At 55.1% G+C, this 23,328-nt stretch overlaps 2 protein-coding genes across 4 annotated transcripts in view; one reads left to right on the forward strand and one right to left on the reverse strand.

The window, feature by feature from the left end:
- Positions 1-8,495, forward strand: part of LOXL3 (lysyl oxidase like 3) — a 92,000-nt gene extending 83,505 nt beyond the window's left edge. For both annotated transcript variants that reach the window (XM_074992111.1, XM_074992110.1), the window contains 5 exons: positions 921-1,164; positions 2,975-3,090; positions 3,243-3,379; positions 6,199-6,310; positions 7,529-8,495. In XM_074992111.1, coding sequence (XP_074848212.1) covers positions 921-1,164; positions 2,975-3,090; positions 3,243-3,379; positions 6,199-6,310; positions 7,529-7,602 — 683 coding nt within the window. In that variant the 3' untranslated portion in view covers positions 7,603-8,495. The remainder of the gene's footprint in view (positions 1-920; positions 1,165-2,974; positions 3,091-3,242; positions 3,380-6,198; positions 6,311-7,528) is intronic.
- On the reverse strand, positions 6,486-23,223 carry HTRA2 (HtrA serine peptidase 2). Of its 2 annotated transcripts, none has more exons than XM_074992112.1 (8): positions 22,809-23,223; positions 22,018-22,222; positions 21,653-21,847; positions 21,175-21,207; positions 20,564-20,672; positions 18,008-18,077; positions 15,530-15,625; positions 6,486-12,460 (listed from the first exon to the last, which is right to left on the reverse strand). In XM_074992112.1, exons 1-8 carry the CDS (start codon positions 23,159-23,161, stop codon positions 12,295-12,297), a joined length of 1,227 nt encoding a protein of 408 aa, XP_074848213.1. In that variant the 5' UTR covers positions 23,162-23,223; the 3' UTR covers positions 6,486-12,294. The 2 variants fall into 2 exon arrangements, with proteins under 2 accessions (XP_074848213.1, XP_074848214.1); XM_074992113.1 differs by having other exon boundaries at positions 22,688-22,998.
- Between the last annotated feature and the right edge of the window lie 105 nt (positions 23,224-23,328).

Consider the following 23,328-nt stretch of genomic DNA (forward strand, 5'->3'; position numbering starts at 1 on the left):
TCTGCTCTCCTGTCCCTCCCCCCAGCACTGAGCAGGCTCCTCCCCCTCTGCTCTCCTGTCCCTCCCCCCCCAGCACTGAGCAGGCTCCTCCCCTCTGCTCTCCTGTCCCTCCCCCCAGCACTGAGCAGGCTCCTCCCCTCTGCTCTCCTGTCCCTCCCCCCAGCACTGAGCAGGCTCCTCCCCCTCTGCTCTCCTGTCCCTCCCCCCAGGACTGAGCAGGCTCCTCCCCCTCTGCTCTCCTGTCCCTCCCCCCAGCACTGAGCAGGCTCCTCCCCTCTGCTCTCCTGTCCCTCCCCCCAGCACTGAGCAGGCTCCTCCCCTCTGCTCTCCTGTCCCTCCCCCCAGCACTGAGCAGGCTCCTCCCCTCTGCTCTCCTGTCCCTCCCCCCAGGACTGAGCAGGCTCCTCCCGCTCTGCTCTCCTGTCCCTCCCCCCAGCACTGAGCAGGCTCCTCCCCTCTGCTCTCCTGTCCCTCCCCCCAGGACTGAGCAGGCTCCTCCCCCTCTGCTCTCCTGTCCCTCCCCCCCCAGCACTGAGCAGGCTCCTCCCCTCTGCTCTCCTGTCCCTCCCCCCAGCACTGAGCAGGCTCCTCCCCTCTGCTCTCCTGTCCTTCCCCCTAGCACTGAGCAGGCTCCTCCCCTCTGCTCTCCTGTCCCTCCCCCCAGCACTGAGCAGGCTCCTCCCCCTCTGCTCTCCTGTCCCTCCCCCCCCAGCACTGAGCAGGCTCCTCCCCTCTGCTCTCCTGTCCCTCCCCCCAGCACTGAGCAGGCTCCTCCCCCTCTGCTCTCCTGTCCCTCCCCCCAGGACTGAGCAGGCTCCTCCCCCTCTGCTCTCCTGTCCCTCCCCCCAGGACTGAGCAGGCTCCTCCCGCTCTGCTCTCCTGTCCCTCCCCCAGCACTGAGCGGGCCCCTCTCCCCCCAGCTGCCTCTGACCTGCTGCTGCATGCCCCACTGGTCCAGGAGACAGCCTACATAGAGGACCGGCCCCTGCACATGCTGTATTGTGCAGCAGAGGAGAACTGTCTCTCCAGCACTGCCCGCAATGCCAACTGGCCCTACGGGCATCGCCGCCTGCTGCGCTTCTCCTCCCAGATCCACAACAACGGCCGCGCCGACTTCCGCCCCAAGGCCGGGCGCCACTCCTGGGTCTGGCACGAATGCCATAGGTAAATGGGGGGGGCTCGCCATGGCTCAGGCACACAAGGGATCAGGCCAGGGCCCAGCTGGGAGGGGAGATCAGCCGAGCTGCAGGAGGCTGGGTCCAGGGAGGCTGGGCAGGGTCCGTTGGAGGCCGAGGGGAGGCTGGGCAGGGTGAAGTGGAGCGCCTGGTGCAGCTGAGTAGGATCCGCTGGAAGCCAGGGGGTCTGGACAAGGGCCACTGGAGGCCCGGGGAGTTGGGTAGGGCCTGGTGGAGGCTGGGCAGGGTCAGAGGGGGGTTTATGCCAGGGGGATGTGGGGTACTACTCTCTCTGGCGTCCATGGCTGGCCAAGCCGGTGTCTTGGCTGCTTGGTCGCTGCCTGGTGCCAGAGGATGAGGTCCTGTGGGGCTGTGGGCGTGTCAGTCCTGGGGCTGGTCCCCATGTGTTGGCTCTGGGCCAGCCTGTGGCATGGGGATCTATGTGGTCGCTGAAGGAGGTGTGTGGGGGGAGGCACCTTGATGGCTGCAGCTCTGCTCAGTGTTTGATCCCTTGGCCTAGTAGAAGCCCCGGGAAGTCCTGGCCCCAGGCCTGGCTCATCCTTTCCAAGCCATGGCGAGTCTCCTGTTTGCTCCATGGGGTTCAGGCCCACTCTAGGGTGCTCCCCATCTGGAAGGGCAAGGACCCTGGACGGTGTATGGGAGGTGGGAGTGAACCATGGGCAGGCAGCTGTAAGGCAGGTTCTGGGTAACATGAGTCAGGGGGTATCTCTGAGCAGCAGTGGAGCTGTGAGCACTAACCTGGGAGAAGCAGGGTCCCTTGTGCCCTCCCATTCCAGAGGCCTTTTGTGATTCCCCTCTGGTTCTGCGTGACAATGCAGTTGCAGCAGGTGCTGGAGCGGGAGTCGCTGGGGCTCAGGGTTTGTGCAGGGCTGCATGTGATAGTGCCCAGGTGTGTAACTAGCCCCATTGGGGTTGTGTGTCTGTGCTGCCGCTCAGTGCCTCTCTGGGATGGACAGAGATGTGCCCTGTCTGCTGCTCCATGCCGCCCTTGAATGGACAGACAGACATACCCTACAACCCACTTCATGCCTCTCTCTGGATTGCCCCTTCCATGTGCCCCCATGTTCCCAGGGCAGTCCCTGTATGCTACCGCCCTCCCCGCTCCTGCACCAGGCATCTTTCTGGGGATGTCCTCTTCAATCCCCTCCTAGGTCTCCTCTCACCCACGCACGGTGTGTGTCCGTCCACCCCACTGCAGCACATCTCTGGGCTCCCCTTGTCTCACCCCACCATGTGTGTCTATCTCACCCCACTGCAGCACATCTCTGGGGTCCCCTTGTCTCACCCCACCCACTGTGTGTGTCCATCTCATCCCACTGCAGCACATCTCTGGCATCCCCTTGTCTCACCCCACCCACTGTGTGTGTGTCCGTCTCACCCCACTGCAGCACATCTCTGGGTCCCCTTGTCTCACCCCACCCACTGTGTGTGTGTCCGTCTCACCCCACTGCAGCACAGCTCTGGCATCCCCTTGTCTCACCCTACCCACTGTGTGTGTGTCCGTCTCACCCCACTGCAGCACAGCTCTGGCATCCCCTTGTCTCACCCCACCCACTGTGTGTGTGTCCGTCTCACCCCACTGCAGCACATCTCTGGGTCCCCTTGTCTCACCCCACCTACTGTGTGTGTGTCCGTCTCACCCCACTGCAGCACAGCTCTGGCATCCCCTTGTCTCACCCCACCCACTGTGTGTGTCCATCTCATCACACTGCAGCACATCTCTGGGATGCTACTGTGCATCTTTGGGTACAATGTGTTGGGCTTGTGTTTCTTCTCAGGCACTATCACAGCATGGATATCTTCACCCACTATGACCTCCTGACCCCCAACGGTACCAAGGTGGCTGAGGGCCATAAGGCCAGCTTCTGCCTGGAAGACACAGAGTGCCAGGAAGGTGGGTCATGTGGATGGGCACTGCCACAAGTGCTACCCACTGATCTCTCTCCCATCTTGGGTGGCCCCATGTGGAGCTGCTGCCTGCCTTGGGCTGGGCTTGCTGTGGTGTGGAGGCAGAGGCAGGGCAAGTGACCTCGCTCCCCGTTCCAGATGTGGCCAAGCGGTACGAGTGCGCAAACTTCGGAGAGCAGGGCATCACTGTGGGCTGCTGGGACCTGTACCGGCATGACATTGACTGTCAGTGGATTGACATCACTGATGTCCCACCTGGCAACTACATCCTGCAGGTATGTGGGGGCAGAGGCTGCTGTGGCCTGCTCCTCCCTCCCGTTTCTATTGGTGGCTGCTGGGTGTGTGGGACTCCAGCCAGAAGTGGACTTGGGGTTTGTGGGGACCCCCTCCATACCCATGCCATTGGCACCCACCACCAGGGAGTGGGAGGCTCCACCCTGCCCCAACACGGCTCCCCAGTATGGGCACTGGGCAGGCAGGTGAGCAGGCTGGTGCGCAGAGGTGCCTGTTCTTGGAGCCCCCACAACTGGCTGGGGCCACTGAGCATGGGCCCCATTGCTCATCCACCACTGGCTCCAGCCACCAGTGCCTGCTTTCTGGTGTGCATGTGCAGAGCGGCCATGGCCCAGGCGGGGTGGGGTGTGCACCAGCTGTGGAGGGAAGGGTGGTGTCTGGGCCGGAACAGGCCAGTCTCCGGGGAGGAGTTCCTTGGCGGATGCCGTGCTGTCCCAGAATTGAGGGTGCCACATGGTCTCCTGTTCTGTGCTGCTCGCTGGGCCTCTGGAATGGATGTCTCACACTCTCCCTCCTGTGCTGAAACTGCCTGAATCTGACCCCCGGTGGCGCTGTCCCAGGATGTCAGGGAGGAACCCTGGGGATTGGCCATGTTTGGAAGAAGCCCCATCCTGCTCTTTGCTCTGTGCCCTAAAACCCCACCAGCCCACTTGCTTCCCACCCCCACCGTTTGCTCCTCTCAGCTGGCTGGGCAGGCAGCTGAGGGCTCCTCTCCACCCCCTCCCTGACCCCACACACTGGCCTCTCCGCCTCCTGAACGAACCCCGGTGCACCTCTGCCTCCTGGCAGTCCCCTCTCCTCACTGCGCACAGGGGCAGGGATAGCTCAGTGGTTTGAGCGTTGGGCTGCTAAACCCATGGTTGTACATTTAATCCTTCAGGAGGCCATTTAGGGATTAGGGAAACAGATGTCAGGGATGGTGCTTGGCCCTGCCAAGAGGGCGGGGGACTGGACTAGGCCTCCCAAGGTCCCTTCCAGTTCTAGGTGATGTGTAGCTCCAATTAATAATGTAGTCCTGGAACTGAGCTGCCTGGGACTGGTGCAGAAGCCTGACCTGCTCAGCCAGTCGGGGGTGGGGCAGTGTGGGGGTTTGGCTAGTGGGTCTTGAGGGAGCTTGGCTGCAGCAGGGCCTGGCTTGGCTGATCACACCGCTCCTGAGGGGCTGTGGTAGTTTCATGTCTTCGGACCAGTGTCAGCAGACTGGCAGCTCAGCCTGATCACGCTCACCTTCCAGATGGCCAGTGAGTGCAGCTGGGAGGCAGGGTAGGGAGGCATGGGTTTCTGGAGCAGCTGTGGGGAAGACAGGCGTGTTGGGGCACTAGGCTGTGGGAGTTGTGTGTGCAGGGGTTGCTGGTGTTGTCTGGAGCACTACGCATGTGTGGCCAGCTGTGGGGAGGGTGCTGAGCGTAGTAAGTCAGGGGGTGGAGGAATGGCTCTAACCCTAGGAATTAGGGAGGCATTCCAGTACTGAGCAGAGGACGCTGTGTGGTAAGCGTGGGGCATTTTAGTAAGGCAGGACAGGGGGAGCCACAACTTCTGGCTTGTAAATTGTTCCCTCACACTGGGCTGGGCAGAGCAGGGCTGCCCCTGCCATGCCCTGCCCCTAGCCAGCCCCTCACTCTGGGTACTGATTACCCTGTGCCATGCTTCATTACCTCTCTAGGAGCCTGCAGATATATTTGCCAGACTGACAAAAGGTTAATCCAGCCCTGCTTAGCCAGAGACCTGGAGTTGTGCTCTGCACTCAGCCAGGGGCTGTAGAGCGAGCTAGGCCCTGCAGGAAATGTGGGCCTGCACTGTGTTCTGCTAGGTACCTACCCGGTGGAGCTGCTCAGCCCAGTGCTGTGTGAGCTGGTCTGGTGGGGCCTGGAGCCAGAAATGCACTCACATCATCCACTCAATTAGCACTTAAATCAGTAGGCATCCTTCAGTCCGCATAGACTATGGATCGCGCCCTTTATAGTTTCAATTGAGGACTTCATTTACAGCGTCTACTGTGACTATGAAGACCCACATGAGAGTGACAGTCCTTGCTGCATCTCTTGCAGATGTGGTGGGTGTCTGGCAAGTCCTTATTGTGCTTTCTGTGCACTCGCTTCTCCTCTGCTAGCTGTCATCTCGCCCTTCTGAAGGCCCTTGTGTAACCCCTGCCTCCATCTGTAACCCCTCCCTCCATCTGACCTTTAGCTCATGTGGTAGAGTGCAGCGCTTCAGACCTTCTGCTCACTGGTTCTATCCCTAGGGCTGGCAACCTGGGTCTGTCAGTGTTACACAGGCTTACCTTGTCCAGCACTTAAATCACTAGCTCCTTAATCTGTGGTGACAAAAAACTCAGTGGAGGGGAGATATACATCTCAGAGCTGGAAGGGGGCTTGGGAGGTCAGGACCAAGCACCATTCCTGACAGGTCTCTTTTTAAATCTATTTGCCCCCAGCCCCTAAATGGTCTTCTCAAGGACTGAGCTCATAACACCCTGGGTTTAGCAGCCCAATGCTCAGACCACCAAGCTATCAGAACAGGGGCTGCTGCTGTTCTTTCCTGAGTGGGACACATGGGGGCAGAGGTCTGGCCTGGGGGAGCAAAGGAGGGGATATGGGGTCACAGGGAGACCTTGGCTGGAGGGGGAGGCGGAAAGGGTGTGTGTGTGGGGAGTCATAGGGAGCCCCTGGCCAGTGGGCATAGAAGTGGGGTTGTGGGGTCACATGGAGCTCTGGCCTGGTGGGGGTGAGGAATGGCAGAGGGTGCACACAGGTGTGGGGGTACAGGCTGTGCCTCAGCCTCTGGTTGATGTCCTTGGCAGGTCATAATTAACCCCAACTATGAGGTGGCCGAGAGCGATTTCACCAACAATGCCATGAAGTGCAACTGCAAATATGACAGACATCGCATCTGGGTGCACAACTGCCACATCGGTAAGGTGCTGCACTAGAGCTGTGGGTGGAATGGGTTATGCTTGTAAGCAGCACACGGGAGGTTGGTCAGGGGACACAGCAATACACTGCATTTCTTGAGAATACAGTAGAAAAGCACTTTGTATACGCTCGCGCTCTCACTCACTCGCACTCCAGTTGATTAGTAACATAGTGGTAGCCCTATTAGTCTGTATTCTAACAAAACAAAACAAAACAAAACAAAACAGCAGTCATGTAGCAATTTAACAAACCTAATACATTATTTTGTTAGTCTTTAAAGGGCTACATGACACCTCTTTCATTTTGCCAGGTGATGTTACAGTTACCAGGCTGTTGCTCACGTTCAATTAGTTGATCAGGCTAATGAAATATCAGGCTGACTCGGAACCAGGTTCCTTCAGCTGGGACTGAGATCCTAATGGCAGTGGCAGAGGCAGATGAATGCAGTTTGTGACATGACACCCTCCTCTTTCAGCAGCTTTCTTGGGATCAGTGGATTTTGTATCCTGTTTGAGGGTTCCCCTTTTCTCAAGTGTCTTAATGTTTAAGTTGTTCTGTTGGCCCATCATGCTGCGTCTCATTGATGCCTGTCTCGCACTGCCTCTCTTGTCTTCGGAGTTGTCAATGTGCCCACTGCTCACCTTCTAATGACATACAGCAGTAAGGGTCTGCCCTGATCCCTTCCTGGAACATCTGGTGACAGGCTTGCATATATACATTTTTCACTCACACAACAAGGGGCTTTCATTAGCATAGACACAAGCAGTGTTGAGCCAGAACATCAAGTTGATTTTAACAATCACCACACTTTTGCAATCTGAATTCTGTATCAGGTTCAGGTTAACTTCACATATAACTAAAAATGGTTTAGACTATAAATGGGCACTCTTGCCTGGCATGGCATGGGTGCAAGATGTTAAAAATGGCAGGGGCGGTGTGAGCATTGGGCATGCTGCGTGGTTCTGTGGGGAGGGAGGTGGCATTGGCTGCAGGTACTGGACAGGTTGATGCAGGAGAGGGACCTAGGGAGGTGGCATTGGCTGTGAGACAGGGCAGTGCTCTGGCAGGACTTGATGGGGCATGGAGGCTGTAGGGTAGGTTTTGTGGGGTGGGCAGGAAGAGCTGGAAACAGGGATGTCGCCTTGGCTGCAGGAGGGGGAGAGGTAGCAATGGGGTGTTCCACCATCACTGGCACCTGCCATGTCTCGCCCATTCCAGGTGACGCCTTCAGTGAAGAGGCCAATAAGCGGTTTGAACAGTACCCAGGACAGCTCAACAACCAGATCGTATAGTGACCTGCCCCCAACTCCCTCCCTGTGCCCTACAGGAACTGGTCCTCTCCCCCGTTGCCTCCCCATGCACTGCCAGGTGCTCCAAGGAGGAAGGTGTCATGTCCCAGGCAGGTCATGGGGGTCTGTAGGGAGAGGAGCTGCGCCCAGCAGCAGCCGCTTCTCACACCAGTTGTGGAATCCTTGGGTGCCTGTATTTTCCTGGGCTGATGTGGCCACCGTGTTCTCCTCTTGCTACGCAGAGCCTGCCTGGAAGTAGGCCTTGCACCCCACGGGGATGCTCTGGAAGAACTGTGGCCTTCTAACACTAGGCAGAAAGAGGCCCCCCTACCTTCTTGTGGGGCCGAGGTGCAGCATGACAGCCCGGGGGGGTGGGGGGCAGGATTACAGCCTGGACCAAATCCAGTGGCTTCCTTTCCCAAGGCAGCCTGGAGAGGTGCCTGGATGACTATCGGCAGGCTACAGTTGTCCCTGTCGCCTACCCTCACCCTCCTCCCACCACCGCTACCTTTCTTCGATCATCCCCACACTCATCCTACCTCTCAGCCTCCCCCTTTGCCATTGGCTTCAGCTCCTGACCAGCCCTCCCTCCCACTGTTGGTTTCCAGCCACTCTTGCCCAGCAGACACAGGAATCTCATGGAAGAGATAGCAATGGCTCCAAGCACCTTACACAGGGTCCCCAGGTTCAGGCCACCTGCAGGGCTGCACTGGCTCTGGGCACTGTGACACCTTTCTTGGTACAGCAGCGCATGTCTTTGTACTTGAAGAGTTAAACCACATCAGGCTGCCCTGCATGCAGCCCCAGACTCTGCTTCCCTGACCATGGCTAGGCTGCCTTGATTTCTTAGTTGTCATTTAATTTTCTCTATAAAAGTGCTGGTCTGTTGCTCTGTACTTCTGGCTGGATTGTCTCCTGAGTTGTGCCGGGGAGGGTTCCTGGCTGCTCCAGGGGAGAGTGTGGGCCAGAGACACCAGGGCAGTAGAGTCCTGCCCCTTACAGCCACTGCCTGACTTCAGCTCCCGGCAGAGGTAGTTGCCTCCACACAATGTGCCTGGTGGGATGGGGGCAAGCAGCAGCATGCGTGCGTGCATCCTCCCTAGCACCAGTGCTGATGGGGAGAATGGTTGTGCCCTGCCCAAACAGAAGGGGCAGTGCTACATGGGGAGAAGTTAACAGCTCCCTAAACAGCCTCAGAGCAGGGCAGCCCTGTACACCCTGGGCTACAAGCTGGGTAGCAGCTCCTAGAAAGCGCATGTGGCTGAACCCCAGGGAAGACACATGCCCACAGAAAGGTAGGCTGCAGACCCAGACTATTGAAGGCTGGGTGGTGGGGCAGGGCTGGGTTTGACCCCAGGGAGTGGGGGCTGCTGGTATGACAGGAGGGGCAGCCTACAGCATCTGGTACTGGTATGGGATAGAGAGCTGTGGGCAGAGCCCACATGTTGGGTATGGGGGAGAGAGAAGTAGTGATAGGGCTGTGTGTAAGCAGGTGTTTGGGAACCACACTGCCCTTGGCCAACACCCAACCTGACTCCAGCAAAAGGCCTGGGCTGAAGGTCCTTTAGCCCACCCAGCAGACACTGCTAGACAACCCAAGAGCTGCTGACTCCTTCTCCTGGATAAGGAGCATCAGCAGCTGTAGCCAGCTTGCGTTTGTCAGACTGGGCCTAGCCTGCCAGACAGTGCAGGGGGCCGCATCACAGCAGCAAACATAAGAACAGCCAGACTGGGTCAGACAAGAGGCCCCTCTAGCCGTGTCCTATCTGCTGATAGAGGCCAATACCAGGCGTCCAGGAGGGAACAAACAGATAGGCCGTGTCTACACTAGCCCCAAACTTCGAAATGGCCACGCAAATGGCCATTTCAAAGTTTACTAATGAAGCGCTGAAATGCATATTCCCATGAGCTCATGGGAATAAGGGGACTTCGAAGTAGGCGGGGTCCTTTCGAAAAGGAGCCCCGTCTGGACGAGCCATGCGGCTGCGAGGCACATCAATTTCGAAGTGCCACGGCCGCCTGCATGCTAATGAAGTGCTGAATATGCATTTCAGCACTTCATTAGTAAACTTCGAAATGGCCATTTCGAAGTCTGGGGCTAGCGTAGATGTAGCCATAATCAGCAAGCGATATATCCCCACTGTTCATTCCCAGCTCCTGGCAAAACAGGCCAGGAGTACCAGCCCTGCCCATCCTGGCTCAGAGCCATTGATGGACCTGTCCTTCATACATTTAACAAGTTCTTTTTTGAACCCTGTTAGTATCTTGCCCTTGACAGCATCCTCTGACAGGGAGGCCCCCAGGCTGACCATGCAGCGCACAATACTTGTTTCAAACCTGCTGCCTATTTCATGTTGTGACCCTCGAATTCTTTGTTCTGAGATGTAAACAACATTTACTTTCTCCACATCAGTCACAATTTTACAGACCTCTGTCATAACTCTACCTCATTGTCTTATTCCAAAAACTGTAAGTGTCAGTCTTTTTAGTCCCTCCTACAGTAGCCCATGCTGGTCTTGCTGGCAGGGCTGGAGCAGGAATGTAGGCAGGCTGAGCTCAGGGGCTGCAGAGGAAGGTATGAGATGCATCAGCGCAGGGCAGCACCTGGATCCCAGGAGACCAGAACTCATCTGGGCAGGACAGCTGATGTGCATGACCCAGCAGCCTCCAGTGAGGATTAGGTGCCTCAGATCCAGCTGGGCTTGTGACTTCAGGCTTGCTACCCTAATCCCATGGGAACTAAGCAACTTCCTGGCCTTCCCCACACCCCCAAGGGAAAGCTATGATAGGATTGGGACACAGTGATTGGCCTGGCTTGGCCTCACTGCTCCCACCAAGCAACACTGAGGGCAGTCTTTTGCAATGCTGCTCCCTGACAGGGCCCCTGTGCCCAGCCAGTGACGGCACTGCCTGAATGGCATCCCTGAAGCAGCAGGCAGGGCAGAGGTCTGTTCCAGGAACGGGGCAGGGAGGGTCAAAGGAGGTGAGTGTGTGGGGTCAGGAAGGCAAGGCTTGGCAGCCCAGCTGCCTGGACTGAGTGGCAGGGAAGCAGACTGGACTACTTGAGATCAGCTACATGGGGTGGGGAGGGCGGGCTACGTGAGAAACTGCACGGGGAGCTCCCAGGGCTGGGGAAAGGGTTGGGGCAAGCACTGGCTCCCTGGTCAGGCAGGAGCTTATACCCCCCAGATGGCATGTGGTGTAGAAATAAATTCCAGCACAGAGGCCAGGACAGGCCATGAAAGGAGGCCTGTATCCTGGGCTGTGTTTCCATAGCTCAGAGCTGCAGCCCCTCCCAGCACCGAGTTCCTTTCATGCACAACAGCAGCCACATACCAGGGCCCCACAGCTGCTCTCCTGATGGTAGCAGTGCACTCAGGCCAGCATTTCCTCACTGTGGGCCCAGCCTGCAGCTCCCTGGCACTGAAGCACTTTGCAGGGAATTCCAGGAACTGAGGAACAGCACAGAACGGCTGGTTCCCAAAATCCAGTGCTGGGGGCTGCCTGCTGCAGGTTCCAGGGAGGGGAACAGATAGCACAGACGGCCCACAGCTCAGCAGCAGTGAGAACAGCCCGTCCTAAACAGTGCATGCAAGAACCCCAAGCAACCCCGTGGCTGTCCCTGGGATGGCAAGGAGACTTATCCCAATAGCTAAGGGGAGCTCATTTCCGAGGGGGGACAGTCCCTCATTGCCCCAGCAAGCCCTGCTTCCCCCTCCCTGAAGGCTCTGGGGAAAGCAGCAATCTGCCACCAGAGGGACTCCCCACTCTGCCAGGAGCTAGGTGGAGAGTACTCCCACCTCCATTAATGAGGCAGCTGGGCCTGAAGTTCCCAGCGACAGCTCTCAGCCCCAGGAAAGAAAATGCCTAAGATTAACCCACATGCTCTTTGCCAAGACAGTATTTCATTCAGACAGTTCTCAAGTTCCCCTCCCCGCACCCTGGAAAGCAGCTGCCAAACAGACGTATACAGAGTCTGGAGTTGCGCCCTGACTGGAAGTGATTACAGCAGGACATTTCTTGCTTGCCAAGTCACAGAGCATGAACTCCCTGTCCTTGCCAAAACAGCAGCAGCTGCAAGTGATGGCGGGGCCGGCTCAGGCTGGGGCAAGTGATGCCCCCAGCCCTGACACTTGCCCCTTCCACATGCAGCCACATGTGGCCCTAATCCTGTGAGGGAGGAAGCCTCTTCATCCCAGAAGAGAGATACTATGCCCATGAGCTCACCACAGATCCCACCCTGGAAGGGCTGCTAGCAGACTGCATCTCCAGGATGCCCCGGGCAAAGCTCCATCATCCATCCTGCTGTAGCTCTGACTGCAAGGAGGGAGCTTGCCCCAGATGGGGACAGCCTAGCTCCGGAATAGCACTGTCTTGCTACAGCTATATACAGGCTCCCCATATCCTTGGAGGGAAGCAAGGGCCATGAAAGAGGGTTCCCCATAAGAGGTTTAATGGGGATGGGGGTGAAGCAGACAATAGCTGCTCCCCTTATGAGAGAGTCCCAGGATCAGCCCTGCTGGCTGGGGCACTTCAGACCCTTGCAAAGGTCCTGAGTCTCCTCTGTATCAGCCTGTCCGACAGCACAGGGCCTGCAGCTTGTCACCCCAAGTCCCTGGCTGGGTTCATGTGCTTCAAGCCAAGGCCTAGCGCCCAGGCCAAGTCCATGGCGGTTGCTGCCAGATGGGCTGCTCTCTATTCTGTGACCTCAGGGCTGACATTCACCAACAGCATGTCATGGCTGCGCCGCACCAGCATGGCCAGGTTGTTCTGTGCGCGTACAGCCTCGTAGATGTCCTCTGCGCGCCGCACAGCCTGCCCATTGATCTCCTGCACAACATCACCGGCCTTCAGGCCTGCCCTGCCAAGAGAACAGACACCAGTGTACTGGGGCTCTGGGGTAGCAATGTAGCCAGAACCCCTCCCCACAGTGCCCTCCCTTAGGCAGACAGAGGTGAGGGACCTTGTGCAGGCGAGAGAAGCTGGCTGGCTGGCTCTGGGTTGTATCTCCCCTGAGAAAGCTGCAGTCTCTCACCGTTGGGACACAGTTAACTGTACTCTAAGCTAGCAGCCTTATTTGGGACAGGGGGGTGAGAAGGCAGCCACAGCAAATGGAGTGAGCAGCCAACAGAGGACATTCGCCTGGAAGCCCCACAGTGGCTGTGGGTCGCCTACCCCACTATCTTTTTTCCCCTTTAGGGTGCAGTAAATACTACACCTGAGGAGTCTCTCAGACAAAGAGATTAGGGACAGTAACAGATCACTTAGACAAACATCCTATGCAGCTCATTTCTCCCAGAGAATAGAAGAGACTTTGTACGAAATTCAAACTGGTCTCCATATTAGATGAGAAGGTTAAAGGACTAGAAACCAAAGTATCAACTCTGTCTCATCAGAGAAAATGAAGGGATGTGACAGTGCAGGCACAGCAAGCTGAAGAACAAGGAAGAAAACTGGCAGCATGTGACCTCCAGGAGAGAGGATGCTCGGGTGTTCCCAGCACAGACAGAGAAAAGTATTTGTTTTCAGGTTCTCTGCACAGGTACCACAGTGGAGAAGACTTTGGAAGAGACCTCAAAAGGAGACACCATGAACCAGAAAGCATGGGATGCACTGTCCTAGTTGCACAACCACCAGTCACAAGAGGACGAGATGGGTAATGGGGTCAGGGGGGACGGGAGACAGTCGCCCATCTGCCATCCAGACTGGGTAACTTGAGAAGCGTGCTGCCTGCTTGAATCTAGAATTCAGGATGTGACAGTCTTCTGAGAGTGACCAAGTCCTTGGACCGCCACCACCATTTCCTGTCTCCACGTGGGCATCAATTATACTGCCAAGAAGGACCTTGAGGAGGTCAATGCAGATTATGTGGTGCTGGGAAGAAGGATCAAGAAGTTTGAGGCACAAGTTTTGTTCTCATCCATCCTGCCTGTTGAAGGAAAAGGCTGAGATAGAGATCACAGAATTTGGAAATGAATACATGGTTGCACAGGTGGTGTTGGACAGAGATCCTGTGGTTGAAGACTCAGGATGATATTCCAGGCAGAAGGATTGCTAGGAAGACATGGCATCCACCTATCCAAGAGAGGAACTGATGGGCTGGGTCTCATGTTAACATTCCAGGAGGGGGAAAGGAGTCCCAGGAAAGTTTAAAGACACCTTACTAAAGGTGCAGAAAATCACCATCCCAATGTGCAGTAAAAAAAGCAAAAAGGCAACTAGCTTGGCTTAACAGAAATCTTTGGTGAGCTAACATGCAAAAAGGAAGCTCACAAGAGGCAGAAACTTGGACAGATGACTAAGGCAGAGTATCAAAGAGGTAGCCATGTTAGTCTGTATCTTCAAGAACAACAAGAAGTCCTGTGGCATCTTATAGGCTAACAGATATTTTGGAGCATAAACTTTCGTGGGCAAAGACCTGCTTCCTCAGATGCAAGAGTGGCGGGGGTGGGTTCAGAGGGGTATTTAAAGAGGGTGGGGGTCCCCAGTAAAATGGAGGGCCAGAGCTGACAAGGTCTATTTAGTCAGGGTAGAAATAGCCCATTATCAGTAGTGTATATCAAGAGAGGAGAAAAACAAGTCAGATCAGTCAGGGGACATGTTGCCCACTGTCAGATTCTAAATGTGGAGGTGTGAACTTCCAGAGAAGAGAAACTGCTTTTGCAAGGGGCCAGCCACTCCCAGTCTCTGTTTAATCCTTGATTGATGGAGTCAAATTTGCAAATGATTTGCAGCTCAGAGACTTCTCTCTCCATTTTATTTTTGAATTTTTTTTTTGTTGTAGGACTGCTACTTCTAAATCTGTTACTGAGTGTCCAGGGAGACTGAAGTGCTCTCCTACAGGTTTAAGTATGTTACCCTTCCTGATGTCTGATTTATGTCCGTTTATTCTTTTATGTAGAGACTGTCCAGTTTGGCCAATGTAAACTGCAGTGGGGCATTGCTAGCACATATTATATTAGTAGATGTGGAGGTAAAGGAGCCCCTGATAGTATGGTTGACGTTAGGTCCTGTCTGTCTACACCTGCAGTATCACCACAGGACCTAACATCAAGGTTAGTTCCCAAACTGCTGCACTAGAAAGCACAGAATGGGAAAGAGGTGGGCAACCCTCAATGGAGAACGAACAGGTTATGAACTATTTAGAAAAACTGGACATACACATCCTGGAGCTTGCGGTGGATGAAAAGCTGGATATGAGTCAACTATGTGCCCTTGTAGTTAAGAAGGCTAATAGAATACTGAGGTGCTTTAATAGGAACACTGCCAGCCGATGTAGCGAAATGCTTACTTCCCTTTATTTGGCACTGGTGAGGCCCCATTTAGAGTAGTGTGTCCATATCTGGGCCCCCCATTACAGAAAGGAAGAGAGAGAGCCTAGCAGAAGGCAACAAAAATGATAAAGGAGCTGGAGCACGTGAGTTATGAGGAGAAGCTCGATCTTATGTAGTCTACAGAAGAGAAGAGTGAAGGAGCGTTTGATAGCAACCTTCAACTACCTGAAGGGGGGTTCCACATAGAATGGACAGAGGCTCTGCTTGTTATTTACAGATGACAGAACAAGGAGGAAACGTCTCAAGTTGCAGTGGATGTTGTTTAGATTGGATATTAGGAAAAACTATTTCACTAGGAGGGTGGTTACCAAGGGAGATGGTGGAGTCTCCTTCCCTAGAGATCTAAGTCATGGCTTGACAAAGCTCTGGTTGGGATAATTTATTTGTGACTGGTCCTGCTTTCAACAGGGGTTGGACTCAATGACCTCCTGAGGTCTCTTTCAAGCCTCTAATTCTTTAACTCTGTCAGGAATACACCAGGTGCTGGTATGGGCTCAGCTACCCCAACTCTGAGTCCACAGTGAGCATCCCACATTCTAGGCCCCAGGCCACCCACACAGCAACTAGCACCAGGACCTTCCCCTTGCAGTACTTACTGATGGGCTGGGGAACCAATGATCACCTTGTGGATCAGGACTCCAAATGAGACATCGGGGAAGCTGGGGTCTCGCAGCTTCAGCTCAGCCAGGATACTGCAGAAAGGGTGACACAGACATCAGTTGGCCCGAGGGCCCTGTCCCAGGGAGAAGGACAATGCTTCCCAGTTGCCTCTCTGTGCAATTAGCTCCTCATGGGAAACAGAGCATGAAGAGACCAAGTGCAAGTGCGCCTGGCTCTCTGACCTGAGATCCCAGCAGCTAGGCCTGCCTCACCCCAACCACACACAGGGGGCAAGGAAGCAGAGTCTGTGTGCCCCTGGCAACCCAGCAGCAGAGCAGTCCCCAAGGAAATGACAGTAGGACAAGAATATGGGAAATACCAGCTATGATCAGAGCCAACCTGCACCCAAGCCCAGCCTCTCATCCCTGAGAATGGCCAGCAGCAGCCCGGCTGTAGGGAGGGGAGGTTAATTTGCCTCAGGAATGTCTCTTCCTGACCCCTCAGAGCCCGGGCTCATGCCTGGTAGTAGGTGGGTTCTAGCCCTGCCATGCTTGTTACTGCTTATTGTATGCTATTCTAACACAGAGCTAGGCATTCTTGCATGCCTGCTCCAGGCCTCAGCTGCCCTTCCGCAAGGCATATCGGACTTGTTGGAATGAAGAGCACACTGGTGCTATCTTCCAGACAGCAAGAAATCAAACGCTACTGTAAGCCCCAATTCAAAGGGCATCTCCCTTTCCAGCAGCCCAAAAAGGGGATATAAAAGGCCAAGCCATATGCAATCACATGACCACCGTGATGGCAACAGTATCTGGCCCCAAGGAGTGCTTGAGGGGAGACACTTGCTGCTTCAACATGCCGGGGCATTGTTTTGTTAGTCCACTAACAGGCTAAGTTTTGAGAGTCAACTGAAGTGACAGCCCAAGGCCCACCCAACCAAGCAATGAGACGCATACAAGCAAAATCCTTTAGCAGCTGAGCCTGCAAGCTCTGGCTTGGCAAGACAATTCCAGAGACTCAGCAGGCGCACACAGGCGTTCCAGTGCCACCCTTCAGAGTACTGCTGTGGACTGCCTGCCTACGGCATGAAGTGTAACGCTGTGTGGGGAACACAGAGCCCTGGCCACTTGGCATGGAACACAAGAGGTAACTTTTGTTACTGCTGCCTGATGATTTCCCGTAACTGTGAAACAGGCCCATATGCCTTGGCTCCCAGCATCTCTCAGGCTGCCCAAGACATATCTGGATTAAAAAAATCAGATTCTCCTTAACTGCTATGCCAAACCATAACCACCTGTGGTGGAAAGGTAAATCCAAAGACACCTGGGCTACGTCTACACGTGAAGCCTATATCGAAATAGCTTATTTCGATGTAGCAACATCGAAATAACGTCTACACGTCCTCCAGGGCTGGCAACGTCGATGTTCAACTTCAACGTTGCGCGGCACCACATCGAAATAGGCGCTGCAAGGGAACGTCTACATGCCAAAGTAGCACACATCGAAATAAGGGTGCCAGGCACAGCTGCAGACAGGGTCACAGGGTGGACTCAACAGCAAGCCGCTCCCTTAAAGGGCCCCTCCCAGACACAGTTGCACTAAACAACACAAAATACACAGAGCTGACAACTGGTTGCAGACCCTGTGCCTGCAGCATGGATCCCCCGCTGCCGCAGCAGCAGCCAGAAGCCCTGGGCTAAGGGCTGCTGCCCACGGTGACCATAGAGCCCCGCAGGGGCTCGAGAGAGAGCGTCTCTCAACCCCTCAGCTGATGGTCGCCATGGCGGACCCAGCAATTTCGAAGTTGCGGGACGTGCAACGACTACACGGTCCCTACTTCGACGTTGAACGTCGAAGTAGGGCGCTATTCCTATCCCCTCATGGGGTTAGCGGCTTCGACGTCTCGCCGCCTAACGTCGAAGTTAGTGCTGCTACTTCGAAGTAGCGTGCACGTGTAGACACGGCTCTGGTGTTGGACAGAGATGAGGAGTTCTTTCCTCAATCCTTGAGGAGGCTATTTAGGGATTGCGGCAAATAGATGTCAGGGATGGTGCTCGGTCCTGCCAAGAGGGCAGGGGACTGGACTAGATGACCTCCTGAGGTCCCTTCCAGTTCTAAGAGATGTGTACCTCCAAGTATTTAATATAATTTAAGTCTGTCCGGCTCAGGTAAGATATGTGGGGGATGTAAGTGGTGATAATGAATAACCCTGAAACTCATCCTCCATGGTGAAGACTGGGCTATGCATCCTGCCCCCAGGTTGCTTTCCTAGACTGCAGCAGGCACAAGTAAAATCAGTCTGGAGGGAGGTAGGACCCACAGGGCTTTCAGAGGTGCAGAATGAGTCTCTACTTGGGTCCTGGAGGAGAGTGACAGGCTGCCCTATCCAGCTTGCTTTCCTGAGACTTTGGCCCCCCACACCCTAAGGTAAATCCTGGAAGCCAGCCAACCAACCTCAGACTCGGGACACATACCTGGGAGTCAGAGTGAGCATCATCACCCCAATGTAGCGGCGCTTTACCTCTGCACTGCTGAACCAGGAGCCTGCAAAAGGAAATGGAACCAGATTGGGACCTTCCTGAGCATCTACCCTCCCCATCCTCCTGAACACAAGGCCAAGCCAGCTAGGTCACGTGGCCTGCCTACAGCAGCATGGGACCTACAGCCCAGGAGAAAACCATGCTCTTCCCACAAGCTACAGCCTACCAGTTCCTCCCCCACACGTAACATGGGGAAGCCGCACGCGGGGACTGGCAGAGCAAAGCTGCTTCAGATCATTTCCAACATCCTAACTGCAACTGTTCTATCACCTGGACCCACCACACAGACTTAGGCTGGCTTTGTGTAGCCAGCCCAGATTCTGTTGAAGGCCATGGAAAGATCCCCAGAGACCCAGCCAATCCATAGGCAGGAAGAGATCCAAAAGCCATTGTTTAAAGCCAGAAGGGACCCTCAAATCAACCTAGATCAGAATTTTTCAAACTCTGTGCCATGAACTCCTGCTGACGACAAAAATTACTACATGAGTCCTTGGTAATGGGGACTAAAGTCTGAACCCACCCAAGCACTACCCCCAGAGGTGCAGGGGTCGGGAGGTTAGAGGGTGGGGGAGACACCAAGCCCCACCACTCCAGGTAAGGTGGACCAAAGCTGAAGCCCAAGGGTCCCAGGTGTGAACTGATCCTTGATGCTCAGCACTGAAGCCCTGGCACATCAGCTTTGACTCTAGGGGTATGGCTCAAGCTTTGGCCCCAGCAACCCTAGTAAAACAGGGTCATGACCATCCTGGAGTCCCACCCACAGTTTGATTTAGCCTGACCTTTTATGTATCACATGGCACTGAATTTCATTTCTGCCCTGACCCCAGTAGCTTGTTCAGTAATCCCCCGAGATATGCGCATTCAACATTCACGTATCTCGTGTTTACGCAAGTGTGGGGGGGCAGTGCTGTGGGGAGGTGTAGGGAGACCCCATAGTCAGACCATCTCTCCCCCTTCTGACAGCCCTGGTGGGCTGGTCAGTTTCCCAGCTCCTGCAAGCCCAGGGGAGCTAAGAATCAGGTGGCAGCCTGGTTCCTGGCTCCTCTCAACTTGCGCGAAAATTTGAGTTATGCAGGGTTTCCAGGAATGCAACCCTCACATAACTCGAGGGTTTACTGTACATATGAATGACCACACTGAGCCAGATCAATGATCCATAAAGCTGAGCATCCTGTATTCTGACAGTTACTGGTCCCAGATGTGCCAAAAGGAACAGAAAGAACAGGGCCATCTGCAAGTGATCCATCCTCTGTTGGCCAACCCCATCTTCAGGCAGTCAGAGGCTAAGGACACCCGGAGCACGTGGGTGCAGCCCTGATGATTTCAGCTAAGAGCCATTTATGAACCTATCCTCCATGAACTTCTCTGTTTTGGGAATCCTGTTATGCTTCTGGCCTTCACAAAATCCAGTGGAAGCAAGTTTCACAAGTTGCCTGTGTGCTGTGTGAAAGAGACACTTTCTTATCTTCGTTTTAAACTTGCTGCAGATTAGTTTCATTGAGTGACTCTTGGTTTTTGTTTCCTTATTCACCTTCTCCGCACCATTCATGGTTTTATAGAGCTCTATCATATCACCACTTCAGTCATCTAAGATGAACTGTCCCAGTCTGTTTTAAATCTCTCCTTATATGAAAGCTGTTCCATATCATTATGTTGACCTTCTCTGTAAGTTCCCCACATTTCATAGATTTATTTTTTCTCAGTTCCTACAGTCATTAGCTTTTTTGACTGCCACACACTGAGCAGATGTTTTCACAAAATTCTCACAATGACTCCAACATCCTTTCCTTGATGGATAACAGCTAGTTTAGACCCCATTGTTTTATATACTTGGTTGGGGTTGTTTCCCAATGTGCATTAACTTGCACTTATCAACACTGAATTTCATCTCACATTTTATTACCCGGTTTTACGAGATTAACTTTGTAACTCTTCAATCCATTATGGACCCCCCTTCAGTAGTTTTGTATCATCTACAAATTTTGTCAACTCACTGTACATTCCCCCCCCCCGCCCCGAGTATTTATAAATGTTGAACAGCACTGGACCCAATACAGACACCAGGGAGGACACCACCGTTACCCTCTATCGGTTCTGTAAACTGTTTATTCCCATTCTTATTTATTTTTCAAACCAGTTATTGATATATGAAAGAACTTTCCCTCTTATACCACGACAGCTTACTTTGCTTAAGTGCTACTGGAGAAAAACCTTGCCGAAGGTTTTCTGAAAATCTAAGTACACTAAAGCTCCCGGATGCCCCTTGTCCATATATGGAATGCAGCTCAAGTGGACAGGCTTTTCTCTTGGATTCTGATGTGCTGGGAGGAGATTGAGGCCCCGTTCTCTGTGAGAGACGGAGGATTATGACAGCCCCAGCAAGGTGTCTGGAGTGGCTACCCCATCCCCTCAACTCCCACCTCTGCTCCACTCCCTCTGCCCGTATTCCCCAGCACATTGGTGCAACCCCCCACCCCAAAGCTCACTCACTTTTGCGCTGCTCTGCCTTCTGCAAGAATTCCCGCAGCCGGTCTGAAGGGATGGCAAATGAGATACCTGAAGTCACCTTCATTGTGTTCACCCCAATCACCTCACCATCCTGTTGGGGGATAGTCATCATGCAAATTAAGCTAGGCACTGGCCTGCCCCACTGCCATCCGGCCTGCCCCATAATCTGCCCCCTTGCAAGGAGAAGAGGAACATGGCACCAGGCAGGACTCAAGCCCAGCCTATTCAGGCTTCCATAAGTTTGCTCGCAATATCATTTTAGCTGCAGGGGGGTTATCAGGCATTAGTGTAGACCCTGGGCCAGTTACCCTTTTACCTCAGGTTTGGGGTGTGGCTCCAGTCAAGTCAGAGCTGAGCCTGAGAGATGAGCAGTTTGGGGAAAGCTGCTGACTCATCTGTCCCACCAAGTCTCAGCTCCCATGCTTCTAGTGGGGTAAAAAGGGCTCCAGATGCCCCAGCTCTGCACTCCTTGCTGGCAGCATGAGGCAGGCACCCACTTCAATGCAGAAAATGAGCAAGGGATGGAACATCCAGCCCAAAGGGACACCACGTTCTCTCCCAGAAAAGAAAATCACCCAAGTGGCAGCACTCACCAGATTGACGAGAGGCCCCCCAGAGTTTCCAAACTGCAGCAGGAGAGGATGAGGAGAATGGGGAAAAGTCAGGCCACATCAGCAATATTTCCACCAGGGACCAAGACAAAAATCAGAAAACCTGGGGTAGTCAGTGTAACCCAGACACACTGAGACCACTAAAAGGGAAAGGGCAGTCCACTCTACCACCTGGGCAGATTTCACTCTCTCTCTCAGAGGTCTCAGTGCCTCTGGTTTACTAAAGTAACAACAGACAACAAACATAACCAATGCCTCTAGGGAAAATAACGCACATTCCCCTGCCTCACCACCTCCTGCTTCCCTGCTCTTCCTACAAGGTACCACCTGAAACCTCAACACATGCAAGCTCCTTCCCTTGTTCCCACCCGAAACATCAGCAAAATTCCACTGGATGTATATCTCGTGGGGTTCAGACATTCTCCCACCTCCCCCACCTTCTGTCCCACACTCCTCTTACATCTATGGCGGCGTCGGTCTGGATGTACTCCATGTTGCAATCAGCCAGGCCCAGCTCCTTGCTGCCTCGTTGGACAGAGCTGACGATGCCAGAAGTGATGGTATTCTGCAGAGCAAAAGGGCTGCCCATAGCCACAACAAACTCACCTTGACGAACCTCTGAGGAGCAGCCCAGGGGCAGCGTGGGCAGAGGTTGCTGTGGGGAGAAAAATAGACAGGTCAGAGCAGCACCAGGGAGTGACCGGCAGGCAGCCAGTGCAGAGGCAGCGCAGTGTCCGCAGGTTGAAAAGATCCTGCTCTCTGGACAGAAGAGTGCAAGAAAGAAAGGCTGCTAGCCCTGAGACATGCTCCTGCCCCCCCACACACCTTGGGGTTGATTTTGATGGTAGCAATATCTGCCACCTGGTCAACCTCACGGACCACAGCATCGTAGAGCTCACCACTAGCCAGCTTCACCCGCACCCGCCGCCGATTCGCCACCACATGGGCATTGGTCACAACGAGACCATCTGAGGATACCACAAAACCAGAGCCATTGGAGATGGGCACCTCCCGACCTGAGAAGGGATGCCTGCAGGACAAGAACCAGGGTTAGCACAAGTAGTGTGGGGGAGACGCCCACCTCAGTAATCTGCATCCCCCTTCATTCAAAGTACAATCCTCCTTCCTTTCAGCAACCTTTCCTTCTGCTATGATGTATACCTCCTCTCTGACCTGCACACCCCCCTCAGGGGGAAGGCCCCTCCCATGGCTCTTGCCAGGTGCTGACCGACCTGATCTCTAGGCAGATCAGCTCAGAGGCAGGTTTCCTTCAGGCAGTTTAGATGATTCAATGCCTACTCAAGATTTTGACCCACATGAGCAGGTGAGGAACCCTCCCACAGCAGAGCTGAAAGGTTCTTCCCGTGGAAGTGGGGGACCCTGCCCCAGGGCTGGCTAGAAGTGGGGGCCCCCTGCCCACCCAGCATCTACACAAACACCGCAGTGGAGGATTCTGAGCCGCCAAACTAATTCTTAGCCCTCCCTGTGGCAGCACCTGGGGTGGTCTCGGGCGGGACACGCCCGCGCTCTGGATGCGGATTTCTCTTGGGGAGGGCAGGACTGGCCAGGAGCGGGGCCTGGCTGACAGGCCGGCACCGGGGGCGGGCGGGCGGTACCTGCCCAGGATCTCGATGTAGACCAGCGCGGGGGCGGTCTTCTCCACCACATCGGCGATGAAGTTGAAGGCGGCCCGTGGGGAGCCAGGGGGCGAAGTGGGGGGAGCCGGTAAAGCGGCGCGCACGCAGGGCAGCAGCGCGGGCGGCTCCTGGCCCCGGCCCCAGAGTAGCAGCAGCAGCGCCCCGGCCCCGGCCCCGGCCCCGGCCAACACCCAGCGGGCCCGGCCTCCAGGAGGCGGTGGTGGGGGCTCCCACCGCTCCGGGCGTGGTGCGGCCACTAGGCCTCGGACGAGCCCCTGCAGGGTCCGGCCCCGCCAAGCCGCTCGGACCCACAACGCCTGGGCCGCAGCCATCAGCAGCGCGGGGCACGCCGGGAGATAGAGGCCCGCGCGGGGCAGGCCGGGAACGGGGAGCGCACTACGCTAGCTAGGAAGGACCAGGAGGAGAGACACCCTCCCCCTCGCGGGGCACGCCGGGAGATAGAGGCCCGCACGGGGCAGGCTGGGAACGGGGAGCGCGC

The sequence above is a fragment of the Carettochelys insculpta genome, chromosome 4 (assembly GCF_033958435.1).
Source record: "Carettochelys insculpta isolate YL-2023 chromosome 4, ASM3395843v1, whole genome shotgun sequence".
Taxonomy (NCBI): Eukaryota; Metazoa; Chordata; order Testudines; family Carettochelyidae; genus Carettochelys; species Carettochelys insculpta.